General features: G+C 38.7%; 1 protein-coding gene across 3 annotated transcripts; it reads right to left on the minus strand.

Annotated features, from left to right (window-relative positions):
• Positions 1 to 11,762, minus strand: LOC107078042 (protein enabled homolog). Of its 3 annotated transcripts, none has more exons than XM_015352766.1 (5): positions 11,574 to 11,762; positions 6,438 to 6,538; positions 4,164 to 4,257; positions 2,351 to 2,493; positions 1 to 2,165 (listed from the first exon to the last, which is right to left on the minus strand). In XM_015352766.1, exons 1-5 carry the CDS (start codon positions 11,589 to 11,591, stop codon positions 2,066 to 2,068), a joined length of 456 nt encoding a protein of 151 aa, XP_015208252.1. In that variant the 5' UTR covers positions 11,592 to 11,762; the 3' UTR covers positions 1 to 2,065. The 3 variants fall into 3 exon arrangements, with proteins under 3 accessions (XP_015208252.1, XP_015208253.1, XP_069048073.1); XM_015352767.1 differs by having other exon boundaries at positions 2,329 to 2,493; XM_069191972.1 differs by lacking the exons at positions 6,438 to 6,538; positions 11,574 to 11,762 and adding an exon at positions 4,413 to 4,915.
• Between the last annotated feature and the right edge of the window lie 714 nt (positions 11,763 to 12,476).

Raw genomic sequence — 12,476 nt, forward strand, 5'->3', positions numbered from 1 at the left:
CTGATGGGTGAGGTCTTTAATTTACAAGGACCAAAGAAACATTCATTTATATACATTTAAATCCAGTAAATCTGGAGTGAAAAGGGGCAGCATTAGTATTCCAACCATTCTGAAGCACACAAGCATAGATTCAAAGCTGAATTCATCAGAGGGTACAGGGTTTTTTTTTAAAGTGACTAACTCAGTTTTCTGTTGCAATATCTGTTATTGCAATTTCTATAACTGATCTTTTGAACGTTGTCAATTTAAAGTCTGTGAAAAAACATCTAGCAGTTTTTTCTCTAAACATGTTTGTTAAATTCACCAGATGGACATTTTGCCATTTTAAAAAGTATCTGTGCAATTGTGAAAGCAAACAAATCTTTTTATATCTGTGGTTACAGCAATGGAATAAAAGTATATACCATTGCTTTAAATATTTGATGGTCATGTTTGATTCTAAAAGACTACAAGATCAAGATCACAACACTGGTTAAGCAACACTTTAAAACAGAGACAATTTTGAAAATTCCTATGACAAAAATACATGCAAGTAAGAAAACTCATATTCACATTTGTGGCATTAGAGTTGTTAAAGCAGGCATTTATTTATTAACACGTTGATGTCATCTTCACTTATAGCTGAATGGACATGTCAGCCATTTTGTTTAGCTTTCCTCCTCACTGGAGTCAATATACTGTAATCTAATTTGTGCAAGGAAGGGGATTTTTTACTCCTTCTCAGAAAACTTATTGCTTAAAAACAAGTCACAGCAGTAGTTTATTTTATTTGGAGCAATTTCAATCTCAAGTTTAATAAACCTTTTCTTTCACATATAGTTTGTGCTGTAAAATTGCGCTACAAGCTGATGTACAAAGGTGCAAGGAAAAGGTAATTCTAGGCTTTATTAGAAGTGTGAGATTCAATTCCACAGATTACTGGATGATCCAGAAGAGGAGATTTATTGATTTTGGGAAGAGTGTTGACAAAAGGTATTTTAGGATACTTAATCATCACAAAATTCTAATTCATTTTTACTGGCCCATTTTTATAGAAAAGTTTAAAATATTAATCAATGCTTCCAAAATGAGGTTCATATTCATATTTTGAACCTTTCAGTTGCTAATTGTCTATTACATTTTCTGATGAAGACTTGTTTGCCAAAACATCGACTAGTTTTAATAAATCATCATAAATAAATCTCTTTAGAGTAGAGAGAGTGTGCGCTCAGTTTGTTCTACAATTTTCTGTGACAGAAATCGGCCATCTTAAGTGTGCATTCTTTTTCTCCTTCTTTTTGTATGACTTATCGTTGACACATACAGTAGGTTACTTATGCTAACCGTCTTACGATTAAAGAAAATGTATAATGTGTTTATCCAGGGTCTTTTACTTCTCAAGTTATCCCCTTACAGAATAACTTGTAATATAATTTTTTTAGGATTCTTTGATGACTTACATGCTTACATTGATTTATTTGATGTAACCCAAAAGTAAGCTTCAAACAGTTCATTTGGAGTTGCTTTTTTCAAATTACACCAAGGCCAGAGAAATAAAAAACAATATTGTTTATTCATTACTGCGACGTACTTGGTGAATCGAAAAAGAACCAATCCTGAAGCTGAAAACAATTGTTGCAGAGCTGTAAGGATAGTGCTTTTCTCATATAGCTATTCTACCAGCTTATTACAGTCCATTTCACAAACTCATGGAGGACATTCTTCATTGTGTTCTTATGATGAAATCACTACTTTTATTGACCCAGAGATATTGGTAATATGATATTTAATAAAATATCTTGCATTAATATGAGAAAAAAATATATAAAATGACTACAGTGAGCTGGAAATGGCACAAAATTAAAGACTCACAATTTTAGGTCTATTTATATGATTTTCAATATTCAAGCAAATGAGGGTCTGTTCTGACTTTTTTAAGATTCTAGTAAGCAGAACCTTCTAATGCTACTTTGTTTTAGAGTGCAAACAGGTTTGAAAAGGGCCATAACCGTTCTGATGAAGATGCACACAGCCATGTCCTCAGCCAGCAGCAGGACAGCTCAGCGCTCTGTCCAGGCTACACTGATTATCGCCACTTCTTGCGGTGTCGGACCTGGGGCGGTCTTCTGATAGGCTGGCAGTAAATGTGCATGGGAATGTTCTTAAAATAACTGAACACCCATGGCCTGCAAAAACAAAACGACACAAAGGATTTTGTAGAATAATTGTGGGGATCTTCTTTTGTATAGTTACCAAATCCCTTGACTACAGGGGGGAAAAAAAATCCTAAGAATTTTCAAAGAACATTCCAGAGAAGACAAACATTGCAGAGTCTGCCACTGAATGTACCTGCGTTCGGATGGGAACGTACTTGTTCACGCGTTGGCTGAGGGCCATATAGCTGAGGTTCCTCCACCTGTCACGGTTCGCCTCACTGCGCGCTCTCTCCAGGGCCTCCTGTCTCTCCAGCTCTTTGCGAGACTTTTCTCTGAGCTCCTGCTCAATGCGGGCAAGCTGCACAGGAAGGTCAGTGCCATTAATCTCCCAGAGTTCCCTCAGAATAACTCGTCAGGCAGCCACAGTCAAGCCTTGGCCAACAAGCGTATCTATTGCCTTTCTCTTCATTTGAAACACACAGCATTCCTCTCTCAAAGATGATTATATTATCTAAAAGCAGGAGCCTAGGACACAAACTGAAAAAAAAAACATTGAAAGCAGACATTTTTTAAAGCAAACCAACACAGAAAATAGAAGACACAGAGTGTGAGCCTGTTTGAATTATATAGTCAAAAATGGTGACTTCTTGACACCTCAGATATATTACGTCTGGCACTTATTCTACGACTATTCAGAAATCCAATTGACCAGACATTTAATATTAACAGCCATGGTTAATTGAACTACATGAAAATCCTTTTCTCGGAGTGATGTTCTGCTCAATTGATTTCACTGTTAAAAAGTCAAAATAATGCAGAAAAGAACTGAGTATGCCAAGGATGAAAAATGAAAAAAAAAATCAGATTGGCAGCTTTCATTAAAGCCAAACAAGGCAAAAGTCAAAGATAATCGTGGGTCTAACAACCTCCCAGCAATACCTAACCGCTGTAATGCTGTTTTCATCATTATCCCACATTTATTTACCCTTTAACACTCAGGAATCTGATACCTGCCTGCTCTGGGGCTTTACACAATTTAACAAAACTAAGGTGTGGATATTGACTATGACTAGAGGAATCTGGTGATTGTACTGTAGTATTGTAGACATCTATAGACAGTGATTGATGGGACACTCAGATTCCAGGATTTGGTTTGAAAATGAAATGAACTTCAAGTGCTATCTAAATTGTCCCATCATCACAGAAATTTGATTTCCCAAATACATAAAAATAATAGTTTTGTCAGTTGAATGCAAACGTTCATCATATTATATTTCTCTTTGTTGTTTAGAGGCATGAATTATATAATTATAGAAGTCCCTTGAATTTGAAGTTGGAACAGTTGGTAAAAGCCCTTCATTCTTCTTATATTTAATGGATATAAAGCAGCTTCTTTAGAGAAAATAAAGACCAAACAATAAAAGAAAGTCATAGCTAGGAAAGGAAACAGACTTCATCTTAAAATCAGTTGGGGGGAAAATGATTTTAAAACAGTCAGATTGCAGAAGCCTGACGTGCATTTGGCCATGACACTGAGATTAAAATTTCCAGACATTCACGAGTGTAATGTTACCCATTAGAAAAATAAATACTAAGAAACCTGATCTGAAAGGCAGAAGAAGCACCCCAGTGTGTCTTATGACAATGCTTGAGTATTGGCTAAGATTTTCTGATTCAATGAATGTTATGAATGTAATATTAAGTTAGTGACCTTGCACTGTAAAAGCCACCGTCACACTTGGCTGTCAATTTGTAGTAGATGTGAGCAGCTGTCTACCCCAGTCCCACACGTTATTCTGCTGTAGAAATGAACCCATAGCTTTCATCCATATTCCAGCCTAGGAACCTGGTGAGAAAGCCTTACGGTACAAGGGGAAAGCAAGCACCACTGGCAAACTTTTCTTCTTTTTTTTCTCTTTTTTTACCCGTGAAAGCCGAGAGCCAACTTTTATTCTGAACGGTATGATTGTCGGAATGAAGCACGCCTTTTGGCTTTCTACAAGGAGTCCCTCAGTGTGAAAGTGTTACCTCTGCCAATAGACAGTACTCCTCTTGTCTTCTCTGCTCCTCTGAGAAACCGGTTTGACCTTTCTCCTCCCTTTCCTTCTTCTCTTTTTTCATTCTTGAAGAAAAAAACACACACACACAACCATCCTGAATAAATTAGACATCTGTTTGCCCTTGCGATGTGCCAGCGATGTGTTACATTTCAAATGAAATACAAAAGGTCTGCAGAGCACATAGCCAGGGTGTGAGGCAACTGATGATGACAAATACCTTTTGAAGAAACCCCACAGAATTATCCTGGACAGGAATTCATACATCTGAGAATCTGCAAGGGCTCAAATTGACATTTGACATTAGTCTCTCCTGACTGCTCACCCGAGTGTCTGAAAAAAAAGGAAGTGTGGGGGAAAAAAACTGTCATCCAGTTTGGCTTAAATTGCAATCCAGTTTTTCTTAAATTGCTTTTTTGTTCTAATACTTTTTTTTGTGCATTTTCTCTCTTCATTCTTCCTCTGCTTCTTCACGGTTCACAATGAAAACTAAAAACAAGAGCTGATTCTGATGCCCAGGCACCACTGAAGTTGATGAGAGAGTGCTGGAAAATGACTGCGTTCTGGATAAACCATCCTATGCACAGAGTTCCATGATGGCCCTTGGACGCTCAATACATATTTCCTTCTACCTTTACCGGCTTTCTCAAGTCCAAGTATTTTCCTTCATCTGGTGACAAAAGCAGTCTAATGATTTGTGCTCTCCTGTTTCAAGTAGTGAGCTGTAAACAATATTAAAATGCCCGGTATACTTACATGAGCCTCGGGTAACATGTTTCAGTAATCTTATTTTACATGTCTGCAGAAGTACAATGGCAGGGGCAGATTAGATGACAAGATGCAAATGATACAAAGAGTCTGTTATGCCGAGCAACAGGCATTTAAAATGCTGTGCTTTAAATGGTGATAAAGGCAGCTTCATGTAAATTATATGGAGGATATTTGTTTGTTGATCAATTGTGACCCAGTAAAATTACTCAAAACTATGCACCCTCTTTTCCTTTCTAAACACCCAGAGGTAGGATCACAGTTCTTCATCAGTGGGAATAAAATAAATCTGCTGTTTTCACGTCTTCAGCACTAGATATAGTCCCTAGGAATTCATTACCTGGTACAGCTGAAAGTATGGATTTGCCTTTTAATTTGTAAGTTGCTTTTAGCGTTTAAATTATTTATGAGCTAAAGTAGAAAGAAATTCTTCTGGAAAATGAACTGAAGTAAAGAATTATTCTAGAGTTGCACAAGTGTCTCTTAACAGTGCTTTACTTGAGGTGCCTTAGAGTCAGTCTCGATCCAGTTTTACAGTAGCATTGTCACTACAGTTCTTCAGTTTCTCATGCTTGACTTAACATAACTTCTCATAACAGTAGAAACCTACCAAATCACAGATTACAAATATGGAAACAAACAGGAGAATGCAGAAACAAAAGGCTTCAGAGGAGTTCCAGAGTTCCAATAATTTTAAACTTGGCAAGCTCTCCACTAGAAAAGACATGGGCACAGCTCAAAACAGTTTGCAAGTAAATGTTTAATAACAAAGTGTACAGCTCTTAAGAATATAGGACAGAGCTTTTATTGTGAGGACAGATAACAAGAAAACATCAAAACATTAGATGCCAGAGCTGCCCTGAGCCAACTTCCGTTTACAAGTAGGCAGTGAAAATATCTTTGTCTCAACAGAAGAAATGTGTGCCAAGTGCTGTACTTTTTTGCTCCTTTATCTACACCAGATAACTATAAGTAGCCAACAGAGCCAACGTTTTGGATTCTTTAAAATGCAAAAATTCATGTTGGGGGCTCAGTTTCTAAGGGCAATTAGGCAATGGAAAAGAAGCCAAGTTGGAAGCCGTTAGTTTAAACTGATTTTGAAAGCCCAGTTACATTTAAGTGGTTAACCCCACTTTTTTATTCCAGCATCTTAATTGCTTCAATCTGTGTAAAATCACATGTTGTTTTTTGTGCTCCACAACAGGCATTTTAAATTGACCCTGAAGGGTTGATCATCAGAGGTAGTATTCTCATATTATCATTGGTCAGAAACATCTTGGTTAAAGGATAAAATGTCTGGAGTTGGAGTTGTGAATGTGCAGTTCCCTGATTTTGTTTTTGCCGTGTAGAGAAGGCTCATACTCCTGGGAATATAACCTGATCTTTTAAATAGGAAGTTCTTTTTACACCTTGAAGTGGCAGATTGCATGAGTGTTATACAAAGAGTGGTGTCAGGTGTGACGTAACTAAGTCTTACCTGGTCTCCACAAGGTCAGAGTGCTCTGTCATCTGCTCTTGAATCAGAGCAAAATTCTCCCTGTCTGAATAAGGATGCAATCCAATCACATCTGTGAGGACCTGTAGTTGAAACCAATGCATGTGAATGTTTAATGATTGCTTGTGCTGTTGCTCACTTACCTTTATGTGCTGTTGATTCTGCTGTATATCATTTTTGTATTTGTATAATCAACTTTATATTTATCTAATAACATTTAGTAAGACAAAACTTAAATGCAAGTGTATTGCTTTCTGTTGTTTGTCCTGCAAACATTTCTAATGCCTAGGCAAATGATTCATGGAAATGTTGGTTCATCTATTCAAATAATTTTTGCTTGTTAGATCTGTAGCTCGTACACTTTATCAAGTGTCGTGTCTGTTTTCACACAGGTCACATCTGCACATTTTCTGTCACAGATATTTATTTTATTTCAGTGTATTATTTTGTAGATATCAAATGTTTCTTTCTTGCTTTCTAGATCTGATTTTATGAGCCCTATTCATCTGAGTGGACTTCGGAGTTAGAGATAGATGCTGCTCTATTATCCTGAAATATAGGAGGCTGAGACTCATACTCAGTGCTCATTTATATATAAAAACCAAGTTAAATTTAGGACTCTCAAGTGGCTCAACTGACAAAGACACTCACCAAAACATGGATGAAGATATAGTGTATAAGCAAGGGGTCATTACATTAGCTTATAGTGATTGTGACCCCCGGCAGTGGCACACAATTGGCTAAGTGCTGCTCAGGATATTGTGGAATATGCAGTCCGAGGTCTCTCTGCTTTTAATGACCCTCACAGCCTTCTGAGTACGTGTAGTCACGCAGTACAGTCAGTGAGAGGTGCAGTTCTCTGTGAACCAGTAGCACAGAGCTGTGTTGCTTGTGATGTGTTAAAAGATGAGTGGCTAGAAAGTGTGTGCATTGGAGGAGTCTGTGTACATTTCTTCATGCTTCCCTGAATGCAATTATGTGCTTTGTAGCTACAAACTGAGACATGAAAAACACACAACTGACTATTCAAAATTGGGTGGGTATAACATATTGGTGATTCTAAATTTAAAAAAAATCAGGTTAAATTTTAATGTGAGACTACCTATATGCCTACGACCACTTTGAAAAGTGAGACTGGCAATGGAACTAGACACCCTCTCCCACAGAATTCAACCAGGAAGCAGCTGCTTTACGCGTAGCTTGTAACTGAAGACACTGCACTTTGCTACAATCCCCAACTGCAGGAATTACAGTACCATGGCTCTCTGATGCATACTGTCACTCACTGAGGGATTTTATGTTGTCTCAGGCACTCTCTGTGAACCAGTTTCTTTTTTGATGTTCAAACTGTCTGCACCACTCTGGGGACTGTCCAGAGCTGTCTTCAGCAGCTAAAGAAGAAAACTGCAACAACTGTGCCACCACCAAAAGCAAAAAAGGATAAGTAGTTGGATATCCTTCAGGTGGAACAGTTTTAGACATTGATATCATTATTGACGAGATCAGAACCATGAAGGCGTTAGAGATTTAGAGAAGGACATGCCGCATTTAAATTGTTTCTAGCCAAACTGCCCTTGTTGTCTGTTGTTGACCTGCCAGAGTGAGCCAGGGGATATGATTCTATTCATATTTTTCAGATCATAGCATGAAAGTGACCACCCTTGCTGGCCACACATCACCATGCCCATTGAAGTAATGAGGGTATGTTGTTTTTATATTATGAGGCAGCCTAACATGAACATTTTCCTTTAGTTTTCTTCATGTAATCATGTTATTTGTTTGTCATGGGATGAAAAATATTATGTTGTGTTCTCTCCTAGTGTGTGTGTGTTTTTTTTTTCAGTTTGGTGTACAGTATGTGCAACAAACCAGATTTATATCTGGTTTGTTGCACATAACCAGATATAAATATATATGTACAGTATCTGTCTGTTCTGATTCTTTACACCAGGAGGACATTCACATTGTGTCATTTCAGGAAACCTATCTCCAGTCTGCAAATGTTGACAGATTTCAAAATAAACATTACAAAAGTAATTTAACTTTCTTGTAAGGTTTGTCAATGAGTTATATATGGTATACAGTGTATAGTAGAATACATATCACTGTCAAGTGACACAGTAGCATAGTAGTTCAGGTGGGTAGCTGCGTCAGCATGCGTAGGCTGCAAAGGAACAAGTAATAGGTTTATTCCATGCTGAAAAAAAGGAGAAAGAACACAACGTTTCGGCCGTGGAGCCTTCTTCAGGTGTCCAGTGATTAGCACTGCCTCTCAGCACTGGGCTATCTACATGGAGTTTGTATGTTCTACCCGTGTTCACATGGGTTTCCTCCCACAGTCCAAAGACATGCTGTTAGGTTAACTGGATTCTATGAAAGTGTGATGCATTATTGGTATTGTTTTAAGTAGTAATAGTGAAGGTCAAATCTAACATGAGACAGTAGCAGAAGTGTTGTGTTGGTTTCTGGACTATGTTAGGCTAAGACACTTTCAGAATCTGTAGTAGATTCTACAGTATACAGTATGTAGACATGCTAGGCACTGACAATTACTTTGAGGGCACAGGCAGCTCAAAATAACTGTGACATAAGCACTGTGACATTGTAACATGTAAGTCAATAGTAAACTATTACACAGAATGAAACGTGGGCTGTTTGTAAAACACGTGGAGAATTATATACCAGACAAAGCCCAGATCCAGTCTATTGACTTTATGTTTTTGATACAACAAATACATTGGATTCAGTCTATTTACCTGATATAGGACAACACCTTTCCTAGCAAAATATCTCAAGACAGTTACTCCACAGCCCAGTCTGATGCAGAACAACACTTTTTGTTTGGTTAAATGTAATTAATAACAACATTCATTTATCCCCTGCTAAAGTAAATAAGGCAGAGGTAGTGGCTGTAAAAATTAAAAACAAAGATTTTTCAGTCTTTTTGATTTTGCCCAGTAATTGTCCAAACTTTTTTTTTTTCCCCAAGGAGCTCTTCTCTTCTCTCGCTTTTTCCTGACATCTCCCTCATCTGTGAATCATTCACTGCTGACTCCAGAGGAAGAGCAGAGTAAACGGAGCCTTGTTTCACGTCTGTCACTATTGTTAGCTGTAATCAAATCTCCCGGCAGTGTGAGAGTGCTGCTGTGGGAGGAACTCGACACCTGGCCTCCTGCAGTTGCTTTGAAGTTATTTACTGCATTATCTTCACTCAGGTGCAGTAAGGCTTGGGCTAAAAAAAGTACTGTACCGGTGAGTGATGTGATCTTCACAAAGGAAGCAGGAGGTAGCATCACATCCTCCAAAACAATACATATTATCCCCATTCAGTTAGGAAGCCTTAAAAATTCTGCCTTAGATCCAAGGATACCTCATATTCCCCCAATATATACATATACATATATTTTCTTATTTTAGGACATGTTGCTATAACACAAGAGCACTCTTGAAACTATCATATCTCTCTCTGAGACCAGCAGTCTCTCAGCCATCAACAGAATAGACTGGATCTGGAGTCTATCTGGTCTATTAGTCTCCAGGAGCTTCACAAACAGCCCATATTTCGTGCAGTGTAAAAATGCATGCAGCTCTCATTTGAATTTGCTACAGACCCACACAAACTACCATGTCACACACAACACATTGTCTTGGCCTTCGAGCTGCTCCTGCCCTTGAGCTGCTTGTCAGTGCTAGCGTGCCAGGTTGTGACCAGCCCCACAAGACAGGGACAGAGTGTAGCTGCCATTTGCCCTGCCAAAAAGCAGCAGGTGGAGGCTCAGGAGGACAAGGCCAACGCCAGCCAAGAAGGCACTGATTGAGGAGAATGACAAAATCTGTTTCTGGGTGTTGATGAGTGTTTATGAGTTATCAGATGGGATGCGGGCTGCTCAGGCAGACATGATTAGTGGCGTAGTGTACTGTATGTGGAAGGCTGAAGTGAAGCGTGCCATATGAATGTGCTTTGAAGTGTTTCCTGACTTGTTTTTACAGGATTGGAAATGACAGCCCTGGCTGAACTGCTCTTTTGCTGAATTCGTTTTGCATTGAACTCATCCTGAGCAAAGCAGAGGAAATTAATTCATTATTGGTAGATGAATTCCATTTCTATCAAAGACAAAGCACGAATGGAAAGCTTTGTTTTTATTGCTTAGCCTTGACTACACTTGTAAATCTCTACTGGGAGAACTCAGTAGGAGAACTGGGAGATTAGTGCATGTGTGTAAATAAAACCAGGATCCATCCCATCAGCTGCTGACCCCAGTTCTGTAAAGTAAAGTATTGCAAAATCACCTAAATATGCCATAACATTTGCAGATAAAGGAAGATATTGAAAGTTGCATTGAGTTCATTGTAAAAACATAAATTACATTTTCTTAGTAACATTGGTAAGAAGATTAGATTATTTTGGTGTTTAATTTGATGCATGCATGCTTGTATATTATTGTATGTGTGTTAACCTTTCCTTTTTCACATGGGTACAAAACAGCTATGGGTTGCTTCATATAGTCCTGTACCGTACATTTATTGCGAAAACAGCTACTGTGTTACATGTCAAGGTGGGTAGCTGCGTCAGCAAGCGTAGGCTGCAAAGGAACAAGTAATAGGTTTATTCCATGCTGAAATAAAGAAGAAAGAGAACTCAATGTTTCGGACGTGAAGCCTTCTTCAGGTGTCCCTGAAGGTGTATCTTCAGGACACCTGAAGAAGTCTCCACGGCCGAAACGTTGTGTTCTCTTTCTTCTTTTTTTCAGCATGGAATAAACCTATTACTTGTTCCTTTACTGTGTTAGATGCAGTGTGCCGTTCCATTGGCAGAAAGATAAAAGTCTACCCTTTTAAAATTTGCATCGAATGTGTGAAGAACATATAAAGACAATGCATGTTATATTCATAACTTGTCATGAAACCTCTTCGAAAAACTGTGTTCAAAACATAGCTGTCAAGTTAACCACTAATGACAAACACATATACACACTTTTCGCTTACTGTCCATATGCTGTTTTTCATTATTTTTCTGTTTCTGTCCATGTGAAATGCAGGTGCCATTGGACGTTACTTCACAAATATTCAATTTTCATTCGAGCCAATTAACAGCTTTCTTTTTATAACGCAACTCACCTCGCCCTCTTTTTCCATGCTGGCTGTTGGTGTGTGGGTCCCTGTGAGGGTCCTGAGCTGAAGCACGGGGTCTGGGATGCGCCGCCGTCACTCTGACTGCTGCTGGCGGCTGTCCTGCCTGTCCTGCTCAGCAACATTGCTTCTTTCTTAAATAATGCATCCGAGAAGAATCTACTGTTTCTCTTCCACTCTCAAGTGGAGCAGAAAGATGCATTTCCTCTCAGGTGACTTGGCTCCCCTCTTATCATCAATCTTATTCTCGTAGCCACTGGCTAATTAGTCTTCTGAGAATGACCAGTTCTCACTGAATAAGTCATAAGAGCCATAGGTTAGGATAACACGCTACACCAGTAGCGGTGCAGTGTCATTGCTTCACAGTTACTTTAGTTTTTCTTTTTTTTTTAATTTCTCCTTTTATTTTTAAATGATTGAGAGCACTCCCGTCATGTGCCCTGGCGGAAATAAATAGAATGAAATAAATAGACTCCATCACCACCAATGTGTAGCCCCACCTGGATGATGCACCAGCAGCCAAAGTGCACCAGAACTATATTGGCTATGCTTTGTTGTAGTTTCCTCTTTCCATGTATCATGCTTTAAGGCATTTAATGCATTAAATATTAATTGTACTAAATATTTTTATTATCACGACCCACCCATCTTGGGATCACCGATTGGCTTGTGTGTTGCTGTCTCAGTTCATTCATCAATCATCTCCTGGCAAGCTGCAAGTTCTACGGACGTACAGTATACAGAAGACTTTGGCACTAGCTGCCAGAGCAGAGGCCTGCAGGTGCCAAGGAAACTGGGAGACAAGGGAGCAAACCATACCTTGGTCAACCCTAGTCCCAGTCGGTAAGAGCCTTTTAGTCAAAGTCCGTCTTTCAGAGCTCAGTCAGTTCC

This window comes from Lepisosteus oculatus, chromosome 7 (genome assembly GCF_040954835.1).
Source record: "Lepisosteus oculatus isolate fLepOcu1 chromosome 7, fLepOcu1.hap2, whole genome shotgun sequence".
NCBI classification, from domain to species: domain Eukaryota; kingdom Metazoa; phylum Chordata; class Actinopteri; order Semionotiformes; family Lepisosteidae; genus Lepisosteus; species Lepisosteus oculatus.